Below are 25,890 nucleotides of genomic sequence, written 5' to 3'. Positions count from 1 at the left end.
GTTGAATATTTCAATTTAGAATACTTAAAAATAAAATAAACAAATTACACTACACAACAAAAAATTAACCAATAATTTTTATTAATGTTAAATATGAAGTTTATGAACATGTTCAGTTTACATTTTAATAATAAATTTGTTTAATTATTAGACTTTAATAATGACAATCTAAATTAAATTTTATTCCACGAAAGGTTAGTTAAACATGTAGATAGGGAATCATTATAGGGCTATCTTGCAGATTTTTTTTTAAAGATAGTAAGGTTGGGAGGGTCTAGAATGAGAAGAAATGACACCATCTTCTCGAGATTTTTAAATTCAAACTTTCTTTATTTTTTTTTTTGGTTTTAGTTTAGTTAATATTTTAAAGCTACCTTTTTAAATGAATGTGCGGTTCTTAGCCTATCCTGATGGAGACAAGAACACCACCCCAAACCCTGAGCACGGTCGGAATAACAGGTAGCACAGGTTTTCTAAAGGATAGGGCACAACGCGTGAATCGTTACAAAGGCACAACTTGGAAACAGTTGTACGGAGTAATACATTCATTTTGTGGAAGACCTGAGTTATGACTCGCAGTACGAATAGTTTTGTACTTACAATATTGTTATTGGGACTCAAAACTGGAAAATTGAATTTCTCTTAGAAGTCCGACTTGAACAAAACAACTTTTACAATAATAGAGCTTGGTTCGGATATTTACTATTTCCATTTTGCCCATAAAAAAAAGAAAATAAACCTGCGATATATATAATTTTAATTTTTTAACTTTTTTCTTTGGATCTTTATAAAATAAATTATAAAATTTGAAGAGTGATTTTGATTCGACAAGAGCGATTACTTTTTTATTTGTTTACCTTACATACTTGCATAAATGTGTAGTAAACAAATATGTACATAATTGCACAAAAAGGGAGTAGTTTTACAATCGTAATGTTTTGACAAAAAATAAATGTAAAATAACATAAACAATTAAAAGTAAAGCTGTAAATATGTATCAATATTAACAATATAAATAATTTCTTATTATAATATTATTTTATAAAACAAAACTTTTATTTATCAACCACTCCTGTCTATTAAACAATCGATTTTTTCACACATCTCTAACATATTTTCGTACATCTCTAACAAGACATGTTTAGTAAACATTAAATATTAAAGAAAAACTTCTCCATTGAATTTCTTGTTGGAAATTGGCCCAACTGTTTAAAAAATTACCAATAATTTGTGAAAAATATTATAAAATATTAAAAAAATGGCCGCAAAAGTAGCTTCAGGCAATAATAAAGTATTCCAAAATGTAAGCTGACGTTTTAATAAACAAAAACTACGAAAAAATAACAAAATAGCTACAGTATTCTAACCTAACTTCTGAGGATGATTACTCACGGCTATTCGGACTATAAACAATAATAGTTTTCTCTAAAAATTTCAGCACGATGACGTTCATATATCCTTTGAGGACCAACAGAAAATCAATCGTTTTGCCAAACACAATGCCCGCATGGACGATTTGAAAGTGGAATTGGATATGAAAAAGAATGATTTGAAAAGTGTGGAAGAAGCTTTAGATGAAATTGAATTGTTCGATGAAGAAGAAGATATACCTTTCTTGATTGGTGAAGTTTTCCTATCGCACAAATTGTCCAGAACACAGGTGAGTTGGTGTTAAGCAAGAGTATTGAAACAAATAATAATTATTTGTTTTTTGTTTCCAAAGGAACTTTTACAAGAAGCCAAAGAACAGACTCTCAAAGAAATTGCCAGTATTGAGGCTAAAGCTAATGACATTAAATCCGAAATGAATGAATTGAAGGCTCAACTTTATCAACGTTTTGGCAGTAACATTTCATTGGAAAGTGATGATTAGATATTTATTTTGTAAACAATAAAAAACAGAACAAAGTATCTCTAGATTCAAGTATTTTTAATTTGGGAATCTAAACAGAATTAAAGAATTCTTTATTACCAGCAAAGGCGGCTGCAGGAATTTTATCCTAATACGGTTTATTAAAGATAAAAATAATTATTTAAGTAAAATTTCTTCCGGCCGGTTACAAACCCTCTATTGCAAATAATTACTAAAGGCAGTTGCAATTTCAAGAGTAAAAACGCTCGCAAAAAAATTAACTGTGTCCATTGATATCAATGTAAATAAATGTAATGTTAAGGAAATGTGGTATATCCTAAAGATTTCAATAGATAAATGCAAGGGAACTCCCATTAATACATCGATGTTATGATTAAGTCCATTTTTTGTTAAACTTACCATTCTGCCGTAAATTTTCGCATTTTTCTTATATTTCACACAAATAACTATTAAAATTCACTATAAAAACAATTAACCATTTATAATGAGTAGTCTATGATTTTTAATATTAATTTTCTTGTAATTTTTTCTTTTACTGGCGAAATCTTGTATTTTTTTCTTATACTGACGTAAAAGTAACTTTTGGCGCCAAGTGATGGGTTTTAAAGTGTTGGTATCAAGTTATATTTGAATAAGCTGGGATAAGTTTTGTTCCGTATTAGGCACAATATGTACATCTTTTTTGCATGTGTTTCTGTTTTAGAAAATGTGCAAAAAAAATCAAATTTCAGAAAAATTTTGATAAATTTTTGATTTATAAAATAGTTTCATCAATTTTACTGAAATTTTTATAAATTTTTAGAAAATATCTTTATTGATGTAATAAGTGCATCCTGATTGTAAGCTTTTATAAAAAATTTAAATCGCCCCTGTTTGAAAAAGTTTTAAGAAAATCGATTTGTCGCGGAAGATTTATGTCTCAAAATGACATGAGAAAAAAGTTTTCGTTATGAAAACACTTCTATCTACCTCGTAGTATAATGGCCTAATTTTGATTATACATGGACATTATAAAAACATATGACAATTTGTTTATTTTAAGAAAATGTTGAAAAATTTAAAAAAAATTTTAATAGAAGATTGAAAATGTTTTCCTTTCATTCCTAATAAACCTAACGATATTAAAATGATATCGAAACGATATCACTTAGGCGATAAACATGTGATTTTGTGCTTTATGTTTTGAAAGGATTTTGATATATTTATTTTTTTCATTTTTTTTAAAATATTTTAATAAATCATTTTTTTTTTTTTTTGGTTTTTTCCTTAATTTCATCATTTGTCTTAAAGTAATTATTTTTAATAAAATTTATATTTTCAGAGAAATTAAAGTTAACCTTTAAAAAATAGAAATTAATACCGTTACCGAATAAATATAAATTCCATTACCGTTTCGAAACGCTTAAGAAAGGAAAGAGTACTTCCCTTGCTATAACAATAGAATTTTGTAATAAAAATAATATTTTATTTTAATAGTGTTTCATTGTACTCGATTAAACGAATAATTTTAAATTAGACAAGTTTTAACTCAGAATCTAAAGTACAGATATAACTAAACTAAAGTATTGAACAGCTCTGGCCTATCAATTCGAGATCAATTTCGAGATATTGCGTGATTAATTAATGCGTTTTGAGGTAGCATTGAATTAGAATCTGGCCTCAGAATTTATCCATCATTTTCGAGATATTGTGTGATAAAGTTCGAAAAAATAAATCCGTTTTTGTTCATATTTGAGACATTATAACTAGGGTTCTATAAATCGACTTTCGAATAATCGACTTTTTGTCGAAAAAAGTCGAAGTCGACTATTTTGTTCCAAAAAAGTCGATAACTCGACTATTTTGTTCCAAAAAAGTCGATAACTCGACTATCGTCTGTGAAAAATTTGAAATAAAAGTCGAAAAGTCTGAAAGTCTAAAAGTCAAAAAAAGTCGATAAGTCGAAAAAAGTCGAAACGTCGAAAAAAGTAGAAAAAAGTCGAAGAAAGTCGAAAAGTCGTAAAAAGTCGAAAAGTCGGAAAAAGTCGAAAAAAGTGGAAAAAAGTCGAAAACTCGAAAATAGTAGAAATAAGTCAAAAATAGTCGAAAAGTGGAAAAAAGTCAAAAACTTTAAAATAGTCGGAAAAACTCGAAAAAGTCAAAAAATAAGTCGAAAATAGTCAAAAAGTCGAAAAAATCGAAAAGTCGGAAAAAGTCGAAAAGTCCGAAAAAGTCGAATAGTCGACTATTTATAAAATACTTAAAGTCGAAAAGTCGAATTTTAACTAAATGAAAATAGTCAAAAAATCGACTTTTCATAAAATGCAAAAAGTCGAAAAGTCGACTTTTAACTAAATGAAAAAAGTCGAAAAGTCGACTTTTCGTTTCAACTATAGAACCCTAATTATAACAGTCCGAAGATATCTTTATCTATAAAATCTGATATAAAGTCCAAATTGTGGACTTTATATCTTCTAAATTTAGTACACGATTCAGCGCAGCTCAATCCTTTAGATTGATCTATAAAATTTTTTAACAATATCCAGTTGCATTTTCAGAAATTTCTAACTATATTTTCAAAATCTCTAATTATATTTTAGAATTTTACGATTTTATTTTAGAAATATATAATTATATTTCAGAATTTTCTAATTATATGTATTTCAGAACTTTTTAATAGAATTCTCAGGTAAAATTTTTGAAATACAAATTTCTTAATTAAAATTTATAATTTCTGAAATACAATTGGTATTTACATTTAAGTTAAACACAATTGGAATTTTCTGAAATTCAATTATAAATTTCTAAAATATAATTATAAAATTCTGACATATAATTTAAAATTTCTAATATATAATTGAACATTTCTGAAATATAATTAGAAAATTTTGACATATAATTGGATATTTTTGAAATGTAATTATAAATTTCTGAGATTCAATTGGAATTTTTTTAAAAATAATTTGAATTTTCAGAAAAATAATTAGAAATTTCTGAAATACAATTGAAAAGTTTGGAAATACAATAGGAAATGATGTAATTTAAAAAATAAATCAAAATCAATTTAAAATTAAACATAAATAAACAAAAAACTTAAATAAAAACAATTCATTTTCTCTTAATCCCCATCTGTAATATTTCAACAAATCCTTTTACCCCCCCAAATGCATTAGTAGCAAAAAGTACTTTTGCATTTCCCCCACCATCTCTATTTACCTAATTTATTAGTTTTATAAGCAAATTTGTGGCCAGCAGACGTGCGTGAAAGGCTAGTCACTTCGCGTTCGTATAAAAACGGTTAAAAGTGTTATAAATTTAATAAAAATATGTTAAATTATTGACAAATGTGTTGATTAATTAGTTTTCAATATTATTTTAAAAAAAGTTGACGTGTAAAAGTGATTTTTTGTGTAAACAAATTTCGCATATAAAATTGCATTGTAATGAGAGACATGTTGTTTTTTTCAGTTTTGTGTGTGTGTTTTTTAACTCTCTCCACTAGTTGCATAAATTCGGTTAACTTTGTTATTGTTTTTTTTTTAACTCTCCCCATAGAAAAGAGACTAAAGTGGCGCGATTCGGTATTGTTTGAATGAATGTTAAAGGGGGGAAGTGTGGGTAGCGGAGAAGTAAGTAAAACGGAATGAACAAGTGTTTGTTTATAAATTTATGTGAAAAGTACAATGTATGTATGTGTGTTTGTGATTTATTTTCTGGATCTGTATGCAATTGTTTGCTTTGTTGTTATGTTATTAAGATATCCGTTTCCCTCCGGTTTGTTACTTGGGTTTATTAATACGAAGAGTTTTTTCCTACTTTTTAAGTTTATTAACGGCAACTCTTATTAATTAATTAATTAATCTTTGTTAAACGGATTAATTAATGTTATACCTGTACATTTTTTTATTATTAGCTTTTTCTTAGTTTTAGTCAAGACAAATTTTGAATTTTATTTAAATTGCGTATTTTTTTTAAGAAAAGTTTAGAAAAAATAGTGAAAAATTCGATATTTTACTAAAATTTTATTAAACGATAAAAACAATATTAAATTTATTTCTAAGCTTAAAAGTATGCATCACTTATTACGTATTTTCTTATATGTAAATTAATCGGAAATACATTTTTTTTGCAATTTCCCCTTTGATCAGCAGCTGGTATGGAAAATTTACATTTCTACTAGGGTTCTATAGTTGAAACGAAAAGTCGACTTTTCGACTTTTTTCATTTAACTAAAAGTCGACTTTTCGACTTTTTGCTTTATATGAAAAGTCGATTTTTAGACTTTCGACTATAAGTATTTTATAAACAGTCGACTTTTCGACTTTTTGACTATTTTCGACTTCTTTCGAATTTTTTTCGACTATTTTTTTACTTTTTTCGAGTTTTCCGACAATTTTAGAGTTTTTGACTTTTTTTCACTTTTTTAAAATTTCCAACTATTTTTGACTTTTTTCTACAATTTTCAAGTTTTCGACTTTTTTCGACTTTCTTCGACTTTTTTCGACTTTCAGACTTTTCGACTTTTTTCGACTTTTATTAACAAAGTCGACTTTTCGACTTTTTTCACAGACGATAGTCGAGTTATCGACTTTTTTGGAACAAAATAGTCGACTTCGACTTTTTTCGACAAAAAGTCGATTGTTCGATTATTCGAAAGTCGATTTATAGAACCCTAATTTCTACTATCTATACTGATTATAGTCCATTGAATAATCGATAAAAAATCTAATTAATAGTTTATTTACTAATCGATGGACTAGCTTATATAGTAGTTTAAAGAATAGTGATGAGAAAACTTTATAGACAAGTCTATAGTCCATCGATTAGCCCAAAGACTGATCAGTTGACTAGAAAATAGAGTAAACCATAACCTAGACAATAGACTAAGTCATAGACTAGTCAATTAACTAGTTAATAAAACAGTCCATAGACTATTTAATAGACTAGTCCATATACTAATCAATAGACGTATAGTCAATATTTAGACTAATCAATATTCTAGTATATTCTTTGTATGTGGGTTAGGCGAAATAATGGACCGAATACAACGATTTAGGATTCTTCCTTGTATCAAAAGAAGTGTATGTGGCAAATTTCATCAAATTATATTGCAAATTGCGAACTATAGCGTGCGCACAAGGTTCACATGAACACACAGACGGACACACAGTTGCTGTTGAATCAGAAAGTAAGCCACTTTAAGGTGGGTGTAGGACCAATATTTTTGGGTATTACAAACATCAGCGCAAACGCATAATTCATTCACTTCATTCCCTTTTACTTTCTGCTGCTAAATTGATCGGTTTCGGATCAGTTTTATATAAAAAAAGTAAAGTGAAATTAATAAAAAAATAAAGAAATATGAGCGAATGTTCGAAAAGTAGCACGGTTTACTACGGTTATAATCGAAAATATCGTTATCCAATATATACAAAGTTATAAAAACGATTGCAAATTTCTTCCGTAATAAAATAAATCGTTATCGCATAAATCTGGTTTCGAAAATATCGTTTACCTTGTTATCGCATTCCGTCTGTAATCAAAAAAAATAAGTGAAATTAAAATAAATATAAAAAAGTTCTAATTAATAATAATTCTAAAGCAAATTCCCAAGCTATCTGCAAAAAATAAAGGTAAGTTTTACTTAAATATTATTATTTAATTATGCTGCTCAAATAAAGTTAGTCTCTAATAATTCACAAAAATTTTTCGAGTGTAACTGATGGTGGCAGTAGATTTTTCACTTCATTATTCATGTCTGCCACGTTGCTCTTCTTGTGCATTACGATTTTACGTTTATAAATTATTCGGCAACACTTAAATTTTTTCCTAACAGTTGCTGTTGCCAAAGATACATTCGCACGTTCTTTCAACTTATGTAGCAGTAGCAGCAGCAGCCGTAGAAAGAACATGTAGTCATATATGAAGTTTTAAAACATACATATGAAAAGTGTGGGTTGACTACACATATTCCCAATATTTTCACAAAACTCACACTTGTTTTCAGTTACTTCAAGTTTTTATTCGATTCCTGTGTTGAAATTACAACAATAGCAAAAAAAAAAAAAAAAACATACATACATACATATGTTGTTGTAGTGTTTATCGCGTATGCACATGAATGAATGAAGAATGAATCAAGGAATGCAAGTAAGAAAAGTGCACCATACATATTTTTTTTTCCTTTCTGCCAAATGCGGAAATATTTTGAATTTCTCATGAATTTTAAAGGAAATGGGTAAAGAATACAATTTGTAAAGGAACAAATAAATGTTTCCTTAAGTTTAGGCAAAGAATGAAATAAATAAACACTATTGAAAGCAAATAAAACTTGTTAATACATACATACATACATATATATTAACATATGTAGCAACTTTTCAAACACGTTTATTTCCAAAGAAATTTTATGTTTTAGAATTTTTGCGAAAAATTAAAAGTTAAAACTAAATATAAGTTTAGTTGCTCTTCTAATTTATGAATGTTTTAAAGCTACTAAAAATGGCTATTAATGCTGAGGAATAAAAACACTTTTATATACATACATACTAGTGGTACCCGGTCCGCGTTACAGGCCCTTGATTGCACATGTGGACACTACGTGTAAAGATCTATACATCCTTCAAAATAAAATAATAGGTTCGGCGATTTTGTTTTAATAACTGTAAAAAAAACTTCGGCGCCATATTTTGGGACAGATAGATAGATAGATAGATAGATAGATAGATAGATAGATAGATAGATAGATAGATAGATAGATAGATAGATAGATAGATAGATAGATAGATAGATGTAGATAGATAGATAGATATAGATAGATAGATAGATAGCTAGATAGATAGATAGATAGATAGATAGATAGATAGATAGATAGATAGATAGATAGATAGATAGATAGATAGATAGATATATAGATAGATAGATATATAGATAGATAGATAGATAGATAGATAGATAGATAGATAGATAGATAGATAGATAGATAGATAGGATAGATAGATAGATAGATAGATAGATAGATAGATAGATAGATAGATAGATAGATAGATAGATAGATAGATAGATATATAGATAGATAGATAGATAGATAGATAGATATATAGATAGATAGATAGATAGATAGATATATGGATAGATAGATAGATAGATAGATAGATAGATAGATAGATAGATAGATAGATAGATAGATAGATAGATAGATAGATAGATAGATAGATAGATAGATAGATAGATAGATAAATATATAAATAGATAAATAGATAAATAGATAGATAAATAGATAGATAAATAGATAGATATAAATAAATGAAACAAACGTTAAACAAACGTAAGATCGTGTTTGATCAGTTGTGTGATCTGTGTTAAAAAAGATTTCGTTTTTTCATTGCAAATAGAAGTTTGAACTGTGTTCATTAATATTTTAACATTTAAACTGATCTTTGGCACGAAGATGTAAATTTTTTTATAACATTAAAAATTAACATTTAATCAATAACAGAAACTCGATCTGTGATCACATATTTCTGTTTTTTTTACAATTTTTATATGAAGAACTGAAATGTTTAATAAATGAGCTTTTGATCTCTAAAAATATAACGATATGAGATCACTTATATTACTCATAAGCGAGTGATCGTTTAGATAAAAGGTTAAAATTCTTTATTTTATTATTAATTAAAAATATTAGCTCAATCTTTGTTCTCTCATATTTTTGAACAATAACTGATCTTCAATCTTTATTAACGTTTTAATGATAAAGTGGAGCTTTTGCTATGATCACTTAAGAATATACATAAGTTTTGTATGAATGACTTAAAAATTTAATAACTATACATATAATTGAACGAATTTAAGAATTAAAAATCCTTTTTAAATGTTTAATAATCTTTTATAAAATTTTGTATATAATTTGTTAAATTTCTTCTAAAGTATATACATATTGTCCATATTTAATATTTGGTTTTTGCAATGAAGGGTTGCAGTTTGTTACTTTTTTTTCTAATAAAATATTATATCTTTTGAACTGAATAATTCAAAAAGGCAGGCAGGCAGCTAGCAAAAATATTGTTGTCTTCTTGATAATTTTGATTGTTGAAGCATGTAAAAGAAAATTATTCTTTTGATGTACTTTTAGCGTCAAACGCATATTGTGAAGTTAATCTACCTCAGGCAAAAATATAAAGCATACAAACGTAAATACTTATCTACTTGTGCATAGCTAAATACATTCATACATATGTTTGTATGTATATATTTAACATAAAATTTATGATTTATACTAAGGGACAAAACTTTTCTAGAAACTAAAAACTAGGGTGGGGCAATATATTCATCAACATTTTAAACTCACACTATAACATTAAATAAACATTTATTTTAATTTAAATGTTTATTTAAAGAGAAATACATACTATTCGTACGTACATACATAAATATGTATAATGAAATGTAAATGGTGTAAAAAGACTTTAAATCCCCGATATACTTACATACATACCTAGACGACTATTTCGTGTTGCATTCAAAATCCTTAAAAAACCACATTAAATCTTCCAATCTGCCAACAGCGTTTTTATTCCAATGTTACTTTTCACTTTTGTTAAACTTTCACAATTCCTTTATTTTCGACCATCTATACAATAACAAAACACACACAGCAAGAGAGAAAAAAAAAAAAAGAGAATAATTTTCCCTTTGATTGCAAAAGAACAAAAAGTACAATTAAAAAGAAGAAAATGACATTTTAATTAAATAAGAAAAATGTAAATGATTTAATTTTAACTCCATGTTAAATCTACTACACACTACTACCACTACAACAACAACAACCAAACATACATTGTTATCTTTCGAGTATCTGGATGAATGAGGAGTTTATTTAATTTTGTTGCGGTACCATTGCCGTGCTGTGTGCTCCACACTGGGATGTTATTGTAATGTGGTGTGACTAAATCTGCTGTTCTGTGTTTGCTCATTTCGAATTTTTTTCTTTAATGTAAATTTCATTTAGTTGTGTCCATTTTACGTGAATATTCTTTCAAGGGTATATGCAAGGTATGGTGTCATTATTTGTGAATGCGGCAAGGAAATCCTAACGCGAACACTTTAACATCCAAAAAAGAAAATCATGCTGAAAGGTAGATAAAATTAATTAACAGCGGGATTTGAAAAAAAAAAATCAAAACAAAAGAAGAAGAAGAAAATCATTTACTATTCTTGAGTCAAAAATAACAACCATTTCAGCAAATTAAGTTTTTTTGGATTATTAGATGATGAGTAAGATTTTACAATTCCGTTTTGATTTCCCTATCATTTGCAGCTGCAAGTAGTGATTGGTAATGTTGCATTGGTTTTAATGCTACTTACCTTTATAATGTTTTACTTTTATAGCATTAAATACATTTATGTTCATTTGTTTGTGGGAACTGACTCAAGTTTGTGGTACAGTTCTTCTTATGTTAGGTAAACCTCTGATCCGACAATAATAGGCACTAAATAGGAACTAATCGATAATTTTTTATACAAGTTCTATGAGAAGAAACAGTTTTGATATAGCCTATTTTGATTGAAATTTGTCCATTGTGATATCTGTAAGAATGAGTACAGTTACAGTTGGATGAAAGTGCATAGTCGTTCTAAACTCAAAAACAACAAATAGTCACGTAAAAACTTTTAGTTCGCAAATTCAGCGAACTACTCAAAAGATGATTAACACTGACCTTATCTTTCTACAAAATCATCACAACATTTCAACAGAGTCAAAAATTTTACCAAACATGTGATAGATTAGTGTTGCCCACCATTTATTTATTAAGACCTCAGTTATGTAAGACCTAAAAATCGGTAGAGTTCCATAAAATAATGTACTACCTTGTTGTTGAGTGAGAATTACACCAATTATACATCTATCCCGTATAAATAGCAAGTGAGACATTCGTGTTCGGCTTTTTTATGATGTAGGTCCCATTAAAATATGATCCTCGCATTCGTGTTCGGCTTTTTTATGATGTAGGTCCCATTAAAATATGATCCTCGCTCTGGAACAATCCGATTCCCAATTGATAAAAATTGCGAAGAATTAACCGGTAGTTTTATTTTCCATGAAAGAGCTTCGAACAACAGTTAGTTAGTAGAGTTAGTTAGTTAGTTAGTTAGTTAGTTAGTAGTTAGTTAGTTAGTTAGTTAGTTAGTTAGTTAGTTAGTAGTAGTTAGTTAGTTAGAGTTAGTAGTTAGTTAGTTAGTAGTTAGTAGTTAGTTAGTAGTTAGTTAGTTAGTTAGTTAGTTAGTTAGTAGTTAGTTAGTTAGTAGTTAGAGTTAGTAGTTAGTTAGTTAGTTAGTTAGTTAGTTAGTTAGTAGTTAGTTAGTTAGTTAGTTAGTTTAGTAGTTAGTTAGTTAGTTAGTTAGTTAGTTAGTTAGTTAGTTAGTTAGTAGTTAGTTAGTTAGTAGTTAGTAGTTGTAGTTAGTTAGTTAGTTAGTTAGTTAGTTAGTTAGTTAGTAGTTAGTTAGTTAGTAGTTAGTTAGTTAGTTAGTTAGTTAGTAGTTAGTTAGTTAGTTAGTATTAGTTAGTTAGTTAGTTAGTTAGTTAGTTAGTTAGTTAGTTAGTTAGTTAGTTAGTTAGTTAGTTAGTTAGTTAGTTAGTTAGTTAGTTAGTTAGTTATTTTTTTTTAGTTAGTTAGTTAGTTAGTAGTTAGTAGTTAGTTAGTAGAGTTAGTTAGTTAGTTAGTTAGTTAGTAGTTAGTTAGTTAGTTAGTTAGTTAGTTAGTTAGTTAGTTAGTTAGTTAGTAGGTAGTTAGTTAGTTTAGTTAGTTAGTTCTAGTTAGTTAGTAGTTAGTTAGTTAGTTAGTTAGTTAGTTAGTTAGTTAGTTAGTTAGTTAGTTAGTTAGTTAGTTAGTTAGTTAGTTAGTTAGTTAGTAGTTAGTAGTTAGTTAGTTAGTTAGTTAGTTAGTTAGTTAGTTAGTTAGTTAGTTAGTTAGTAGTTAGTTAGTTAGTAGTTAGTTAGTTAGTAGTTAGTTAGTAGTGTTAGTTAGTTAGTAGTTAGTTAGTTAGTTAGTTAGTTAGTTAGTTAGTTAGTTAGTAGTTAGTTAGTTAGTTAGTTAGTTGTAGTAGTTAGTTAGTTAGTTAGTTAGTTAGTTAGTTAGTTATTAGTTAGTTAGTTAGTTAGTTAGTTATTAGTAGTTAGTTAGTTAGTTAGTAGTTAGTTAGTAGTTAGTTAGTTAGTTAGTTAGTTAGTTAGTTAGTTAGTTAGTTAGTTAGTTAGTAGTTAGTTAGTAGTTAGTTCGTTAGTTAGTTAGTTAGTTAGTTAGTTAGTTAGTTAGTTAGTTAGTAGTTAGTTAGTTAGTTAGTTAGTTTAGTTAGTTAGTTAGTTAGTTAGTTAGTTAGTTAGTTAGTTAGTTAGTTAGTAGTTAGTTAGTAGTTAGTTAGTTAGTAGTTAGTTAGTTAGTTAGTTAGTTAGTTAGTTAGTTAGTTAGTAGTTAGTTAGTTAGTTAGTTAGTTAGTAGTTAGTTAGTAGTTAGTTAGTTAGTTAGTTAGTTAGTAGTTAGTTAGTTAGTTAGTAGTTAGTTAGTTAGTTAGTTAGTTAGTTAGTTAGTTAGTTAGTTAGTAGTAGTTAGTTAGTAGTTAGTTAGTTAGTTAGTTAGTAGTTAGTTAGTTAGTTAGTTAGTTAGTAGTTAGTTAGTTAGTTAGTTAGTTAGTAGTTAGTTAGTTAGTTAGTTAGTTAGTTCGTTAGTTAGTTAGTTAGTTAGTAGTTAGTTAGTTAGTTAGTTAGTTAGTTTAGTTAGTTAGTTAGTTAGTTAGTTAGTTAGTTTAGTTAGTTAGTTAGTTAGTTAGTTAGTTAGTTAGTTAGTTAGTTAGTTAGTTAGTTAGTTAGTTCGTTAGTTAGTTAGTTAGTTAGTTAGTAGTTAGTTAGTTAGTTAGTTAGTTAGTAGTTAGTTAGTTAGTTAGTTAGTTAGTTAGTTAGTTAGTTAGTTAGTTAGTAGTTAGTTAGTTAGTTAGTTAGTTAGTAGTTAGTTAGTTAGTTAGTAGTTAGTAGTTAGTTAGTTAGTTAGTTAGTTAGTTAGTTAGTTAGTTAGTTAGTTAGTTAGTTAGTAGTTAGTTAGTTAGTTAGTTAGTTAGTTAGTTAGTTAGTTAGTTAGTTAGTTAGTTAGTAGTTAGTTAGTTAGTTAGTTAGTTAGTTAGTTAGTTAGTTAGTTAGTTAGTTAGTTAGTTAGTTAGTTAGTAGTTAGTTAGTTAGTTAGTTAGTTAGTTAGTTAGTTAGTTAGTTAGTTAGTAGTTAGTTAGTTAGTTAGTTGTTAGTTAGTTAGTTAGTTAGTTAGTTAGTTAGTTAGTTAGTTAGTTAGTTAGTTAGTTAGTTAGTTAGTTAGTTAGTTAGTTAGTTAGTTAGTAGTTAGTTAGTTAGTTAGTTAGTTAGTTAGTTAGTTAGTTAGTTAGTAGTTAGTTAGTTAGTTAGTTAGTAGTTAGTTAGTTAGTTAGTTAGTTAGTTAGTTAGTTAGTTAGTTAGTTAGTTAGTTAGTTAGTTAGTTAGTTAGTTAGTTAGTTAGTTAGTTAGTTAGTTAGTTAGTTAGTTAGTTAGTTAGTTAGTTAGTTAGTTAGTTAGTTAGTTAGTTAGTAGTTAGTTAGTAGTTAGTTAGTGTTAGTAGTTAGTAGTTAGTTAGTAGTAGTTAGTTAGTTAGTTAGTTAGTTAGTTAGTTAGTTAGTTAGTTAGTTAGTTAGTTAGTTAGTTAGTTAGTTAGTTAGTTAGTTAGTTAGTTAGTTAGTTAGTTAGTTAGTTAGTTAGTTAGTAGTTAGTTAGTTAGTTAGTTAGTTAGTTAGTTAGTTAGTTAGTTAGTTAGTTAGTTAGTTAGTTAGTAGTTAGTTAGTTAGTTAGTAGTTAGTTAGTTAGTTAGTTAGTTAGTTAGTTAGTTAGTTAGTAGTTAGTTAGTTAGTTAGTTAGTTAGTTAGTTAGTTAGTTAGTTAGTTAGTTAGTTAGTTAGTTAGTTAGTTAGTTAGTTAGTTAGTTAGTTAGTTAGTTAGTTAGTTAGTAGTAGTAGTTAGTTAGTTAGTTAGTTAGTTAGTTAGTTAGTTAGTTAGTTAGTTAGTTAGTTAGTTAGTTAGTTAGTTAGTTAGTTAGTTAGTTAGTTAGTTAGTTAGTTAGTTAGTTAGTTAGTTAGTTAGTTAGTTAGTTAGTTAGTTAGTTAGTTAGTAGTTAGTTAGTTAGTTAGTTAGTTAGTTAGTTAGTTAGTTAGTTAGTTAGTTAGTTAGTTAGTTAGTTAGTTAGTTAGTTAGTAGTTAGTTAGTTAGTTAGTTAGTTAGTTAGTTAGTTAGTTAGTTAGTAGTTAGTTAGTTAGTTAGTTAGTTAGTTAGTTAGTTAGTTAGTTAGTTAGTTAGTTAGTTAGTTAGTTAGTTAGTTAGTTAGTTAGTTAGTTAGTTAGTTAGTTAGTTAGTTAGTTAGTAGTTAGTTAGTTAGTTAGTTAGTAGTTAGTTAGTTAGTTAGTTAGTTAGTAGTTAGTTAGTTAGTTAGTTAGTTAGTAGTTAGTTTAGTTAGTAGTTAGTTAGTTAGTTAGTTAGTTAGTTAGTTAGTAGTTAGTTAGTTAGTTAGTTAGTTAGTTAGTTAGTAGTAGTTAGTTAGTTAGTTTGTTTGTTAGTTAGTTAATTAGTAATTGCAATTGAAGTCAATTACAGATTTCAAGTTAGTAATTGCAATTGAATTATTTTCCGAAATCATTAACCCCCAAGCCATTTTCATTAGTTAGTACGTAGATAATTTGACAATGTTCTTCTAATATGTTGCAAATGGAGATGATCAACTTGTATATCTTTTTATTTGTTGTAGTGGATACAAAGGTAACCAAATTAAATTCGAAATCACGTTCGTTTAATTAACTCACATTTACTTTACTTTTCCTTTTAAGTAATTCTAGATGAAATAATCTTAATTTAGTCGCTGTAAATTACAGAGTATTTTTCTTTTTTCGGCGAATATGTTAATTAATTTCGGTAGGTGTTAACCTTTTTTTAAAACAGTTATTTATGTTATATACGGGAAACGCACGAAGTTATGTTATCAATTCCTTGTTGTAATTTAACGAGTTGTTTCTCAAAACTAGATTGAATGTTAATTTTATTCATATATGTAAGTAAGTAAAGGAATTTGCTTTACGTAATTAATGCAAAAAAGAGAGTTAATTATATTCTTTAATATAATAATATGACAGGATATTAAATTTTATTATATTTATCCATAATTAGAGGCATAAAATGTAACGTTAAAACTTTAAGAACATCATGCAAACTTGGAACTAAAAACCATGTTGTCTACAAATTGTTGTTGCCGTTTTCTTACCTTAATCCTTAAAGTGTAGATTCATTCTAATTAGAGTAGCGTAAAACACTTTGCGCGGCATTAAAGCTCAACAAGCTGTAAATGCGTTTAAAACAAATGTTTTCATGCATTTTCACTCTTAAAACAGATGGGAAAAAAGGTTAAACAGGTGTAATAACAAAATTATGAATTTGCTAACACAAGTAGGTAATAAACTTTTGCTACAGAATTTTAATGAAATTGTTTAAAGAGTTAATTTTATTAATGTTTTAACATTGCAAGAGAAACTCAATAAAGATTTATGTAAATTTTTTTTACAAAATGTTAATATTCTAAGATTGTAGCAGGTCATTGAACTAATTTCATGAAAGTTTTTTTTTCAATATTGGATTGAATTCAATTGATAGTTTTCATCCTTATCCACTAGACCCGGAATTAGTTTGTTTAAGTCAAATATCCGCTAGCCATTTTACAACCAGCAAAAATATTAATTTCTACTCTTAACTAGTAAATAGTAAATAACCTTATTGCTCAACACCAGCTTCCTTTATGCTCATATATTTAGTATTTTTTTTATAGAAAAAAAAAGTAAACATTTTTTGCTTTGGTATGTTTTCTATTTCTTGTAATTTGCTCCAACAAATCTTTCTTGTCATGCTTAATGGTTGTGAAAAGATTTATTGTGCCTAATATGCGAACCTTGGCAAGATTGGACATGATATCAATCAAAGTAAAGGATGAGTAAAAAAAAGGGGAAAAATTTTCTATGTTTTTTTGTAGTTTGTTCTATTATGGCCAACAACATATGTTGTAAATACTGGTAGCAAATGTTGCAAACAATATTTATATGTGTTTTAATATGTTTGTGTGTGTGTATGAGTATCTACTAAATACTAGTACATAATTGTAGTATATCAGCAGTTTTGTTAGGGGTTAATGTATCTAGTATATTCTACAGAGAGATGTCCCTAAGTTATCTAGAGAGAAGTCTGTTGAAACCTACTTTTTCTTTATACTACTGGAAGTAGTTATTTAACCTACAAGAAGTAAGTAGTCAGGGATGGTAAATTCATCACTATTGTACTTTTTATTAGTTTAAATTAAATTATGGCAGTATCTCCACTACCTCACAATTGTGCCATCTATATTATAGACTAAAATGGTCCATAAACAAGTCAACAGACCAGTCAATAGACTAGTAAAATCTCAAGGATCGTAAGATTGAGACTGACACCCTAAGCTACAGGGCTTTGTGTAAACAAACAAATAAATTATAACAAATTTGTATTAACAAAAAACTGTCTAATTTGATTTTTAGCAAAGGATATTAAAATTAAATACTTTTAGCAACATACAAAGTGATTTTTGTGTAATATTTGTTCACTTGAGAAATTTCATTTTTCGAATTAATTAAATAACAAATGAGTTATTAATACAGACAGATGGATGGACCTTTTTAAAACGATCAAATGATTCTGAGTACATTAGTAAATAATAAATATGTGTGACCTATTTATTTTAGAATCGTGAAAAAATAGTAGTTTTTCGAGATTTAAAATTAAAGTTATGAAATTTTTTATTGAATCCATGTTTATGAATGTCTATTTTATGTTTTTTTTTCATATTCATGTTTATAGCTTAAAAAAAAAAACAAATAAAAAAATCATGTTTGTGTCACCAACTGTCAAGATTTACAAAATAAAATTAAAAAATAAGTCCTCTAAACATATTTCTACAAATATTCGCATATGTACATATATGGTATGAGAAAAAAGGAAAAACAAACCCAGCAAACATTTAACTCAACTCTAGCTAAGACTACAGATTTGGTAAATTTATATGAAAATTGTTCTATAGACCCCAAAGAAATAGTCTAGTCTATAGTCTAGTCTATAGTCTAGTCTATAGTCTATAGTCTAGTCTATAGTCTAGTCTATAGTCTAGTCTATAGTCTAGTCTATAGTCTAGTCTATAGTCTAGTCTATAGTCTAGTCTAGTAGTCTAGTCTATAGTCTAGTCTATAGTCTAGTCTATAGTCTAGTCTATAGTCTAGTCTATAGTCTAGTCTATAGTCCTAGTCTATAGTCTAGTCTATAGTCTAGTCTATAGTCTAGTCTATAGTCTAGTCTATAGTCTAGTCTATAGTCTAGTCTATAGTCTAGTCTATAGTCTAGTCTATAGTCTAGTCTATAGTCTAGTCTATAGTCTAGTCTATAGTCTAGTCTATAGTCTAGTCTATAGTCTAGTCTATAGTCTAGTCTATAGTCTAGTCTATAGTCTAGTCTATAGTCTAGTCTATAGTCTAGTCTATAGTCTAGTCTATAGTCTAGTCTATAGTCTAGTCTATAGTCTAGTCTATAGTCTAGTCTATAGTCTAGTCTATAGTCTAGTCTATAGTCTAGTCTATAGTCTAGTCTATAGTCTAGTCTATAGTCTAGTCTATAGTCTAGTCTATAGTCTAGTCTATAGTCTAGTCTATAGTCTAGTCTATAGTCTAGTCTATAGTCTAGTCTATAGTCTAGTCTATAGTCTAGTCTATAGTCTAGTCTATAGTCTAGTCTATAGTCTAGTCTATAGTCTAGTCTATAGTCTAGTCTATAGTCTAGTCTATAGTCTAGTCTATAGTCTAGTCTATAGTCTAGTCTATAGTCTAGTCTATAGTCTAGTCTATAGTCTAGTCTATAGTCTAGTCTATAGTCTAGTCTATAGTCTAGTCTATAGTCTAGTCTATAGTCTAGTCTATAGTCTAGTCTATAGTCTAGTCTATAGTCGAGTCTATAGTCTAGTCTATAGTCTAGTCTATAGTCTAGTCTATAGTCTAGTCTATAGTCTAGTCTATAGTCTAGTCTATAGTCTAGTCTATAGTCTAGTCTATAGTCTAGTCTATAGTCTAGTCTATAGTCTAGTCTATAGTCTAGTCTATAGTCTAGTCATAGTCTATAGTCTAGTCTATAGTCTAGTCTATAGTCTAGTCTATAGTCTAGTCTATAGTCTAGTCTATAGTCTAGTCTATAGTCTAGTCTATAGTCTAGTCTATAGTCTAGTCTATAGTCTAGTCTATAGTCTAGTCTATAGTCTAGTCTATAGTCTAGTCTATAGTCTAGTCTATAGTCTAGTCTATAGTCTAGTCTATAGTCTAGTCTATAGTCTAGTCTATAGTCTAGTCTATAGTCTAGTCTATAGTCTAGTCTATAGTCTAGTCTATAGTCTAGTCTATAGTCTAGTCTATAGTCTAGTCTATAGTCTAGTCTATAGTCTAGTCTATAGTCTAGTCTATAGTCTAGTCTATAGTCTAGTCTATAGTCTAGTCTATAGTCTAGTCTATAGTCTAGTCTATAGTCTAGTCTATAGTCTAGTCTATAGTCTAGTCTAGTATAGTCTATAGTATAGTCTAGTATATAGTCGATGGTGTTTGCTGGGTTATTTACTCTTAGATTCATGCATGAACTTGTATGTTTTATGTCTTGAAATTTGAAAATTTTCTACAGCAGGTCAGATAAATAAATCGCTTCTAATGTAACAACAAGTTATGAAAGAATTTATATAACTGAAAATTAAAACAGTAATATGTATGTATGCATATATACTACATATTTAATACTTCATAGCTTTTATGCTATTTAGATTTTATATTTCGGAGTATTAAATACCAAACATTAAAAAAATATTCAATTCAAGTAAATTATAGGGTAAAATATATTTGTTTTAAACTGATTCTATATTGTATGTTTTATTTATTTCTTTTAAAAAGTTCATGTGATACAAGATACGCAAACATTTATGTATGCACTTGTGCAATTTCCACATTAGACCCGTTTCCGTTATAAAACTACAACAATTGACAAATATTTTTAAAATTCCATGCTAAATTAATTAACAGCTTTCCCACATTTTGTTGTTACTTTACTTGCTAAAGTCAACAGAACTTTTAAATCCATTCACATATAACCACCCTAATGTACATACATATTGGTTTATACATATACTTACATATGCAAGTATGTCCTGCCAGTTTTTGTTAGCAATTTTTTCGTTAGCAATTTTTTTGTTGGGTCTTTTGACATTGTACGAAGTAGCGAAAAAGAAAAGGATTAAATTTAAAACAATGTTTATTTTTACAAGAAATATTGTGGACGTGAGACACCACAAAATATTATTTAATTTAGACCACATGTACGGAAATGTGTGTGTATGTGCAATATATTGTAGAAGACTACACTTTCTAGTACAATAGATTTATATGACATATAAATATTACAATTGTCATTCCATGATTTAAATTGAATAAATAAACAAGACGTTTTTTAGTTTGCATAAAGATTAGATTTTTTTTAAACTATGAATAAGAAATTTCATGTTCCTATAAAGTGATATTCCTTAATAAATCGCTTTGTTTTATTTTAAAAGTTAAAGAATTATTATCTACTTGTTATATTTTATTTACAAAGTTTTTGTTGATGAGATTATAAATCTTTAAATTTGTTTTCCTAAAACTGTTTTAATACTACCTACGACTCTCTTTATATTCTTCACTTTGACAAACTTAATGCATTATTTGTAATTTAAAGTACAAGTAGTAAAAAGTTAAGTAATTATATTACAACTATTTAAGATGTTAAAATACTTTTCGTTTCATCTGAATACATGTGCTGGCACATACTTATTATACCTTTCACGTCATAGGGTGCTAATTAATAATGTGTTTACGTTTTTAGTGTGATTGTATAGACTATACTATAGACTAGACTATAGACTATACTATAGACTAGACTATAGACTAGACTATAGACTAGACTATAGACTAGACTATAGACTAGACTATAGACTAGACTATAGACTAGACTATAGACTAGACTATAGACTAGACAATAGACTAGACAATAGACTAGACTATAGACTAGACTATAGACTAGACTATAGACTAGACTATAGACTAGACTATAGACTAGACTATAGACTAGACTATAGACTAGACTATAGACTAGACTATAGACTAGACATAGACTAATAGACTAGACTATAGACTAGACTATAGACTAGACTATAGACTAGACTATAGACTAGACTATAGACTAGACTATAGACTAGACTATAGACTAGACTATAGACTAGACTATAGACTAGACTATAGACTAGACTATAGACTAGACTATAGACTAGACTATAGACTAGACTATAGACTAGACTATAGACTAGACTATAGACTAGACTATAGACTAGACTATAGACTAGACTATAGACTAGACTATAGACTAGACTATAGACTAGACTATAGACTAGACTATAGACTAGACTATAGACTAGACTATAGACTAGACTATAGACTAGACTATAGACTAGACTATAGACTAGACTATAGACTAGACTATAGACTAGACTATAGACTAGACTATAGACTAGACTATAGACTAGACTATAGACTAGACTATAGACTAGACTATAGACTAGACTATAGACTAGACTATAGACTAGACTATAGACTAGACTATAGGACTAGACTATTAGATAGACTAGACTATAGACTAGACTATCGACTAGACTATAGACTAGACTATAGGAATAGGGACTATAGACTAGATATAGACTAGACTATAGGACTAGACTATAGACTAGACTATAGACTAGACTATAGACTAGACTATAGACTAGTACTTAGATAGACTATAGACTAGACTATAGACTAGACTATAGACTAGACTATAGACTAGACTATAGACTAGACTATAGACTAGACTATAGGACTAGCTATGCTACTAGACTAGACTATAGACTTGACTATAGACTAGACTATAGACTAGACTATAGACTAGACTATAGACTAGACTATAGACTAGACTATAGACTAGACTATAGACTAGACTATAGACTAGACTATAGACTAGACTATAGACTAGACTATAGACTAGACTATAGACTAGACGACTACGACTAGACTATAGACTAGACTATAGACTAGACTATAGACTAGACTATAGACTAGACTATAGACTAGACTATAGACTAGACTATAGATCTAGACTATAGACTAGACTATAGACTAGACTATAGACTTGACTATAGACTTGACTATAGACTAGACTATAGACTAGACTATAGACTAGACTATAGACTAGACTATAGACTAGACTATAGACTAGACTATAGACTAGACTATAGACTAGACTATAGACTAGACTATAGACTAGACTATAGACTAGACTATAGACTAGACTATAGACTAGACTATAGACTAGACTATAGACTAGACTATAGACTAGACTATAGACTAGACTATAGACTAGACTATAGACTAGACTATAGACTAGACTATAGACTAGACTATAGACTAGACTATAGACTAGACTATAGACTAGACTATAGACTAGACTAGACTACTATACTAGACTATAGACTAGACTAGACTAGACTATAAACTAGACTATAGACTATACTAGACTATGGACTAGACTAGACTATAGACTAGACTATGGACTAGACTAGACTATAGACTAGACTATGGACTAGACTATGGACTAGACTAGACTATGAGACAACTATAGACTAATATAGAACTAGACTATAGACTAGACTATAGTACTAGACTATAGACTAGACTATAGACTAGGACTATAGACCTAGACTATAGACTAGGACTATAAGACTAGACTATAGACTAGACTATAGACTAGACTATAGACTAGACTATAGACTAGACTATAGACTAGACTATAGACTAGACTATAGACTCGAACTATAGACTAGACTATAGACTAGACTATAGACAGACTATAGACTAGACTATAGACTAGGACTATAGACTAGACTATAGACTAGACTTAGACTAGGACTATAGGACTAGACTATAGACTAGACTATAGGACAGATATAGACTATATATAAGACTAGACTCTAGACTAGACTATAGACTTAGGACTATAGACTAGGACCTATAGACTAGACTATAGACTAGACTATAGACTAGGACTATAGGACTAGACTATAGACTAGACTTGTAGACCTAGGACTATAGACTAGACTATAGACTAGGACTATAGACTAGACTATAGACTAGACTATAGACTAGACTATAGACTAGACTATAGACTAGACTAGACTAGACTAGACTATAGACTAGACTATAGACTAGACTACAGACTAGACTATAGACTAGACTATAGACTAGACTATAGACTAGACTATAGACTAGTGTATAGACTAGACTATAGATTTGACTGGACCGTAGACTAGACTTTAGACTAGCCTATTGACTATTCTATAGACAAGAATATGTACTAGACTAAGCTACAGACTAGACTATAGACTAGAACATTATCCTGTATCAGTCTAATATTCGTAGAACATAATAAATAGTAGTATGTACGGGTTGAAATTCATAATAATCTTTATAACTCAAATAAAAACTCAAAGTCAAGCGTGAATTGGAAGTAAACTTTTACTAAAAACATTTCTTCTTCATTACTTACATAATGTACGAACGAATTACGTTGCTGTGGCTTTTGTTGTTATTGGTGCTGCTATAGTCTATAGCTTATAGTTTCTGTTGTTGTTATTATTGCAGTGTTTGTGTTGCTGAAATGATGTTGATGTTAAAATGTACTTCTTTAGTTTTATATTCATCTATCTGTGTGTATTTAGAAAAGTTTTTATATCGTCGGGTGAATTAAAAACAAACGAGATGATGTCTAAAATAATGTAAGAAAATGCTACTTTTTGAGATTTTCAACAGTTCTAAATATTTTGAACTTTATCCTGCTGTTATTGGAAACCTTGTCCGTAGCTATATTATATAAAAAGAAAATTTCAGCTTACGCTATCTCTGCACACGTAACGTCCGTAAAATCACTCTAAAATATAAAAAGTTTTCTTGGCAATTCATGGAAAAGGCTTAATTTAATGTTGTGTCAAGTGCGTGTAAACGCATCTTGACATTCTACAGAAAACTGCTTTAAACGATTCGCAATGAAGTACTTTTTTTTTTGTTCTGTTTCCTTTTCTTGTTGTTGTTGCCGTTTTGTTCAGCTATTTTCTCATGTTGAGTTGAGTTGAGTTACATAAATGCAATTAAATTATGGAAAACTTTTCCCTTCAAGAAGAATTGCGTGTTTATATTTGGCTTTAGATGACGGTGTGAAAGTGTATGTCTATTTGTTTTTCCACATTGATTTAATGAGTGAATTAGTAAATGTGTGTGTGTGTGTTGGTGTTGGTGGGAAAGTTTATGAAATATTTAATAATTTACGTGGCGTTTTTCTACCCCCGTAGTTTTGTTACTTAATGACAATCTAAAATGTTTTGAAATTATTATTGCTTGTGAAAACTGTGTTGTTTATTTTTGTTTGATGGTGCTGATAAGAAGGGGAGCTTGCACCCCTCTGAGAGTTGGTGCTTGGTGTGTGGCGTGTGGCTCCCATTGAACGTTGTTACCACTTTTGCGGTTTTATAGTTTGAATAGACTATAATATATATTTATACAACTTTTTCTGTTGAAGTTTCCTTCTACTTTATTTTACCACATAGTGATTTAGTGATGGTTTGGCAAAAAAGTGAAAGTTGTGTTTTAGTCTTTGTTAAGCTTAAATAATTAAAATAACGGCTTTTTGAAAAGTTTTCGCCAAGTAATTTAACTAGATAAAGGAAGATAGGATTTGTTTGTTCTTGTTGCGATTAAAAATAACAATGATTACTACGATTGTCGTAAGATTGTTTTTATTTATTTGGTGGCATTGTGAAGAATAATTATTTTTTTGAGTTTTTTTTTTAAGCTGAGATACAAAAATTTACAAAATAATAAGTTAGATAATTTAATTCCTAACGTCATCAAAGAAGTCGTTCTAAAATGTATGTATATTATTTATATGAATGCACACCTCTTGAGAATAATCACATCATCAGCTAACGCTCGGGTTGGGTAAATAATCACAGATATAGTTTTGCCAGAAAATGGACTTTTACGTTTTCACCAAAAAAAATTTTGTTATACCCTACACTACTATAGTGGGAGGGTATTATGCGTTTGTTCTGATGTTTGTAACACCTAAAAATATTCGTCCTACACCCACCTTAAAGTATACCAATCGGATCAGAACACTCTCTGAGTCGATTTGGCTATGTCCGTACGTCTGTCTGTCTGTCTGTCTGTCTGTCTGTCCGTCTGTCCGTTGCCTCTAGCTCCTGTAGTTTCGCCAGAAAATGGACCTTTTTCACCAAAAATATATGTATCTCCTTCGATCTCCATTGATGGGTTCTTTTGATAACTATCCAGATAAATGTTTACTTACAAATTCACTAAAACTCAACGAGTTAATTCTAAATACAAAAAGAAATTAAAAGTAAGCGAATTGCAAAAAAGTAATTCATTAAATAAGTAGTTACTTGTAGTATTTTTCAGCCTAGTTTTTCCTGGGTATAATCTGTTATGGTTGTATTATAAGGGAAATCAAATGAATTGTTTTGAATGACATCATATAATAAACTTATCACAATCTATTCATTATATCTTTACAAAATGAGAAATGCCACAATCTTACTTTATCTGCCGTTATATAAAGCACCTAGAAATTACACATATCGCATATACAATACAATCCATTTAAATACAGTGTACTATATACATATGTATGTATCTTTTGCCAACATATTTGTATATTCGTACGTGTATGCATGAGGTGTTAGACCGCAAATCATCAATTAATTATTAATGCTTCAATTCACTTTAGAATACCGTCATTATGGCATGCAACAG

General features: G+C 28.5%; 1 protein-coding gene across 1 annotated transcript; it reads left to right on the top strand.

Moving 5' to 3' along the window:
* Positions 1 to 1,117: 1,117 nt before the first annotated feature.
* Positions 1,118 to 1,919, top strand: LOC119606235 (probable prefoldin subunit 4). The gene is made up of 3 exons (XM_037959655.1): positions 1,118 to 1,303; positions 1,439 to 1,660; positions 1,724 to 1,919. The coding sequence occupies exons 1-3, from the start codon at positions 1,259 to 1,261 to the stop codon at positions 1,871 to 1,873; spliced, it is 417 nt and encodes a 138-aa protein (XP_037815583.1). The 5' UTR covers positions 1,118 to 1,258; the 3' UTR covers positions 1,874 to 1,919.
* The last annotated feature ends 23,971 nt before the right edge of the window (positions 1,920 to 25,890 follow it).

The sequence above is a fragment of the Lucilia sericata genome, unplaced genomic scaffold, assembly GCF_015586225.1.
Source record: "Lucilia sericata isolate MDLA Ls3-8-SP2 unplaced genomic scaffold, ASM1558622v1 Contig000561F_arrow, whole genome shotgun sequence".
NCBI lineage: Eukaryota > Metazoa > Arthropoda > Insecta > Diptera > Calliphoridae > Lucilia > Lucilia sericata.
Note: the sequence above shows the minus strand (reverse complement) of the source record. Positions and strands in the feature narration are given on the sequence as shown.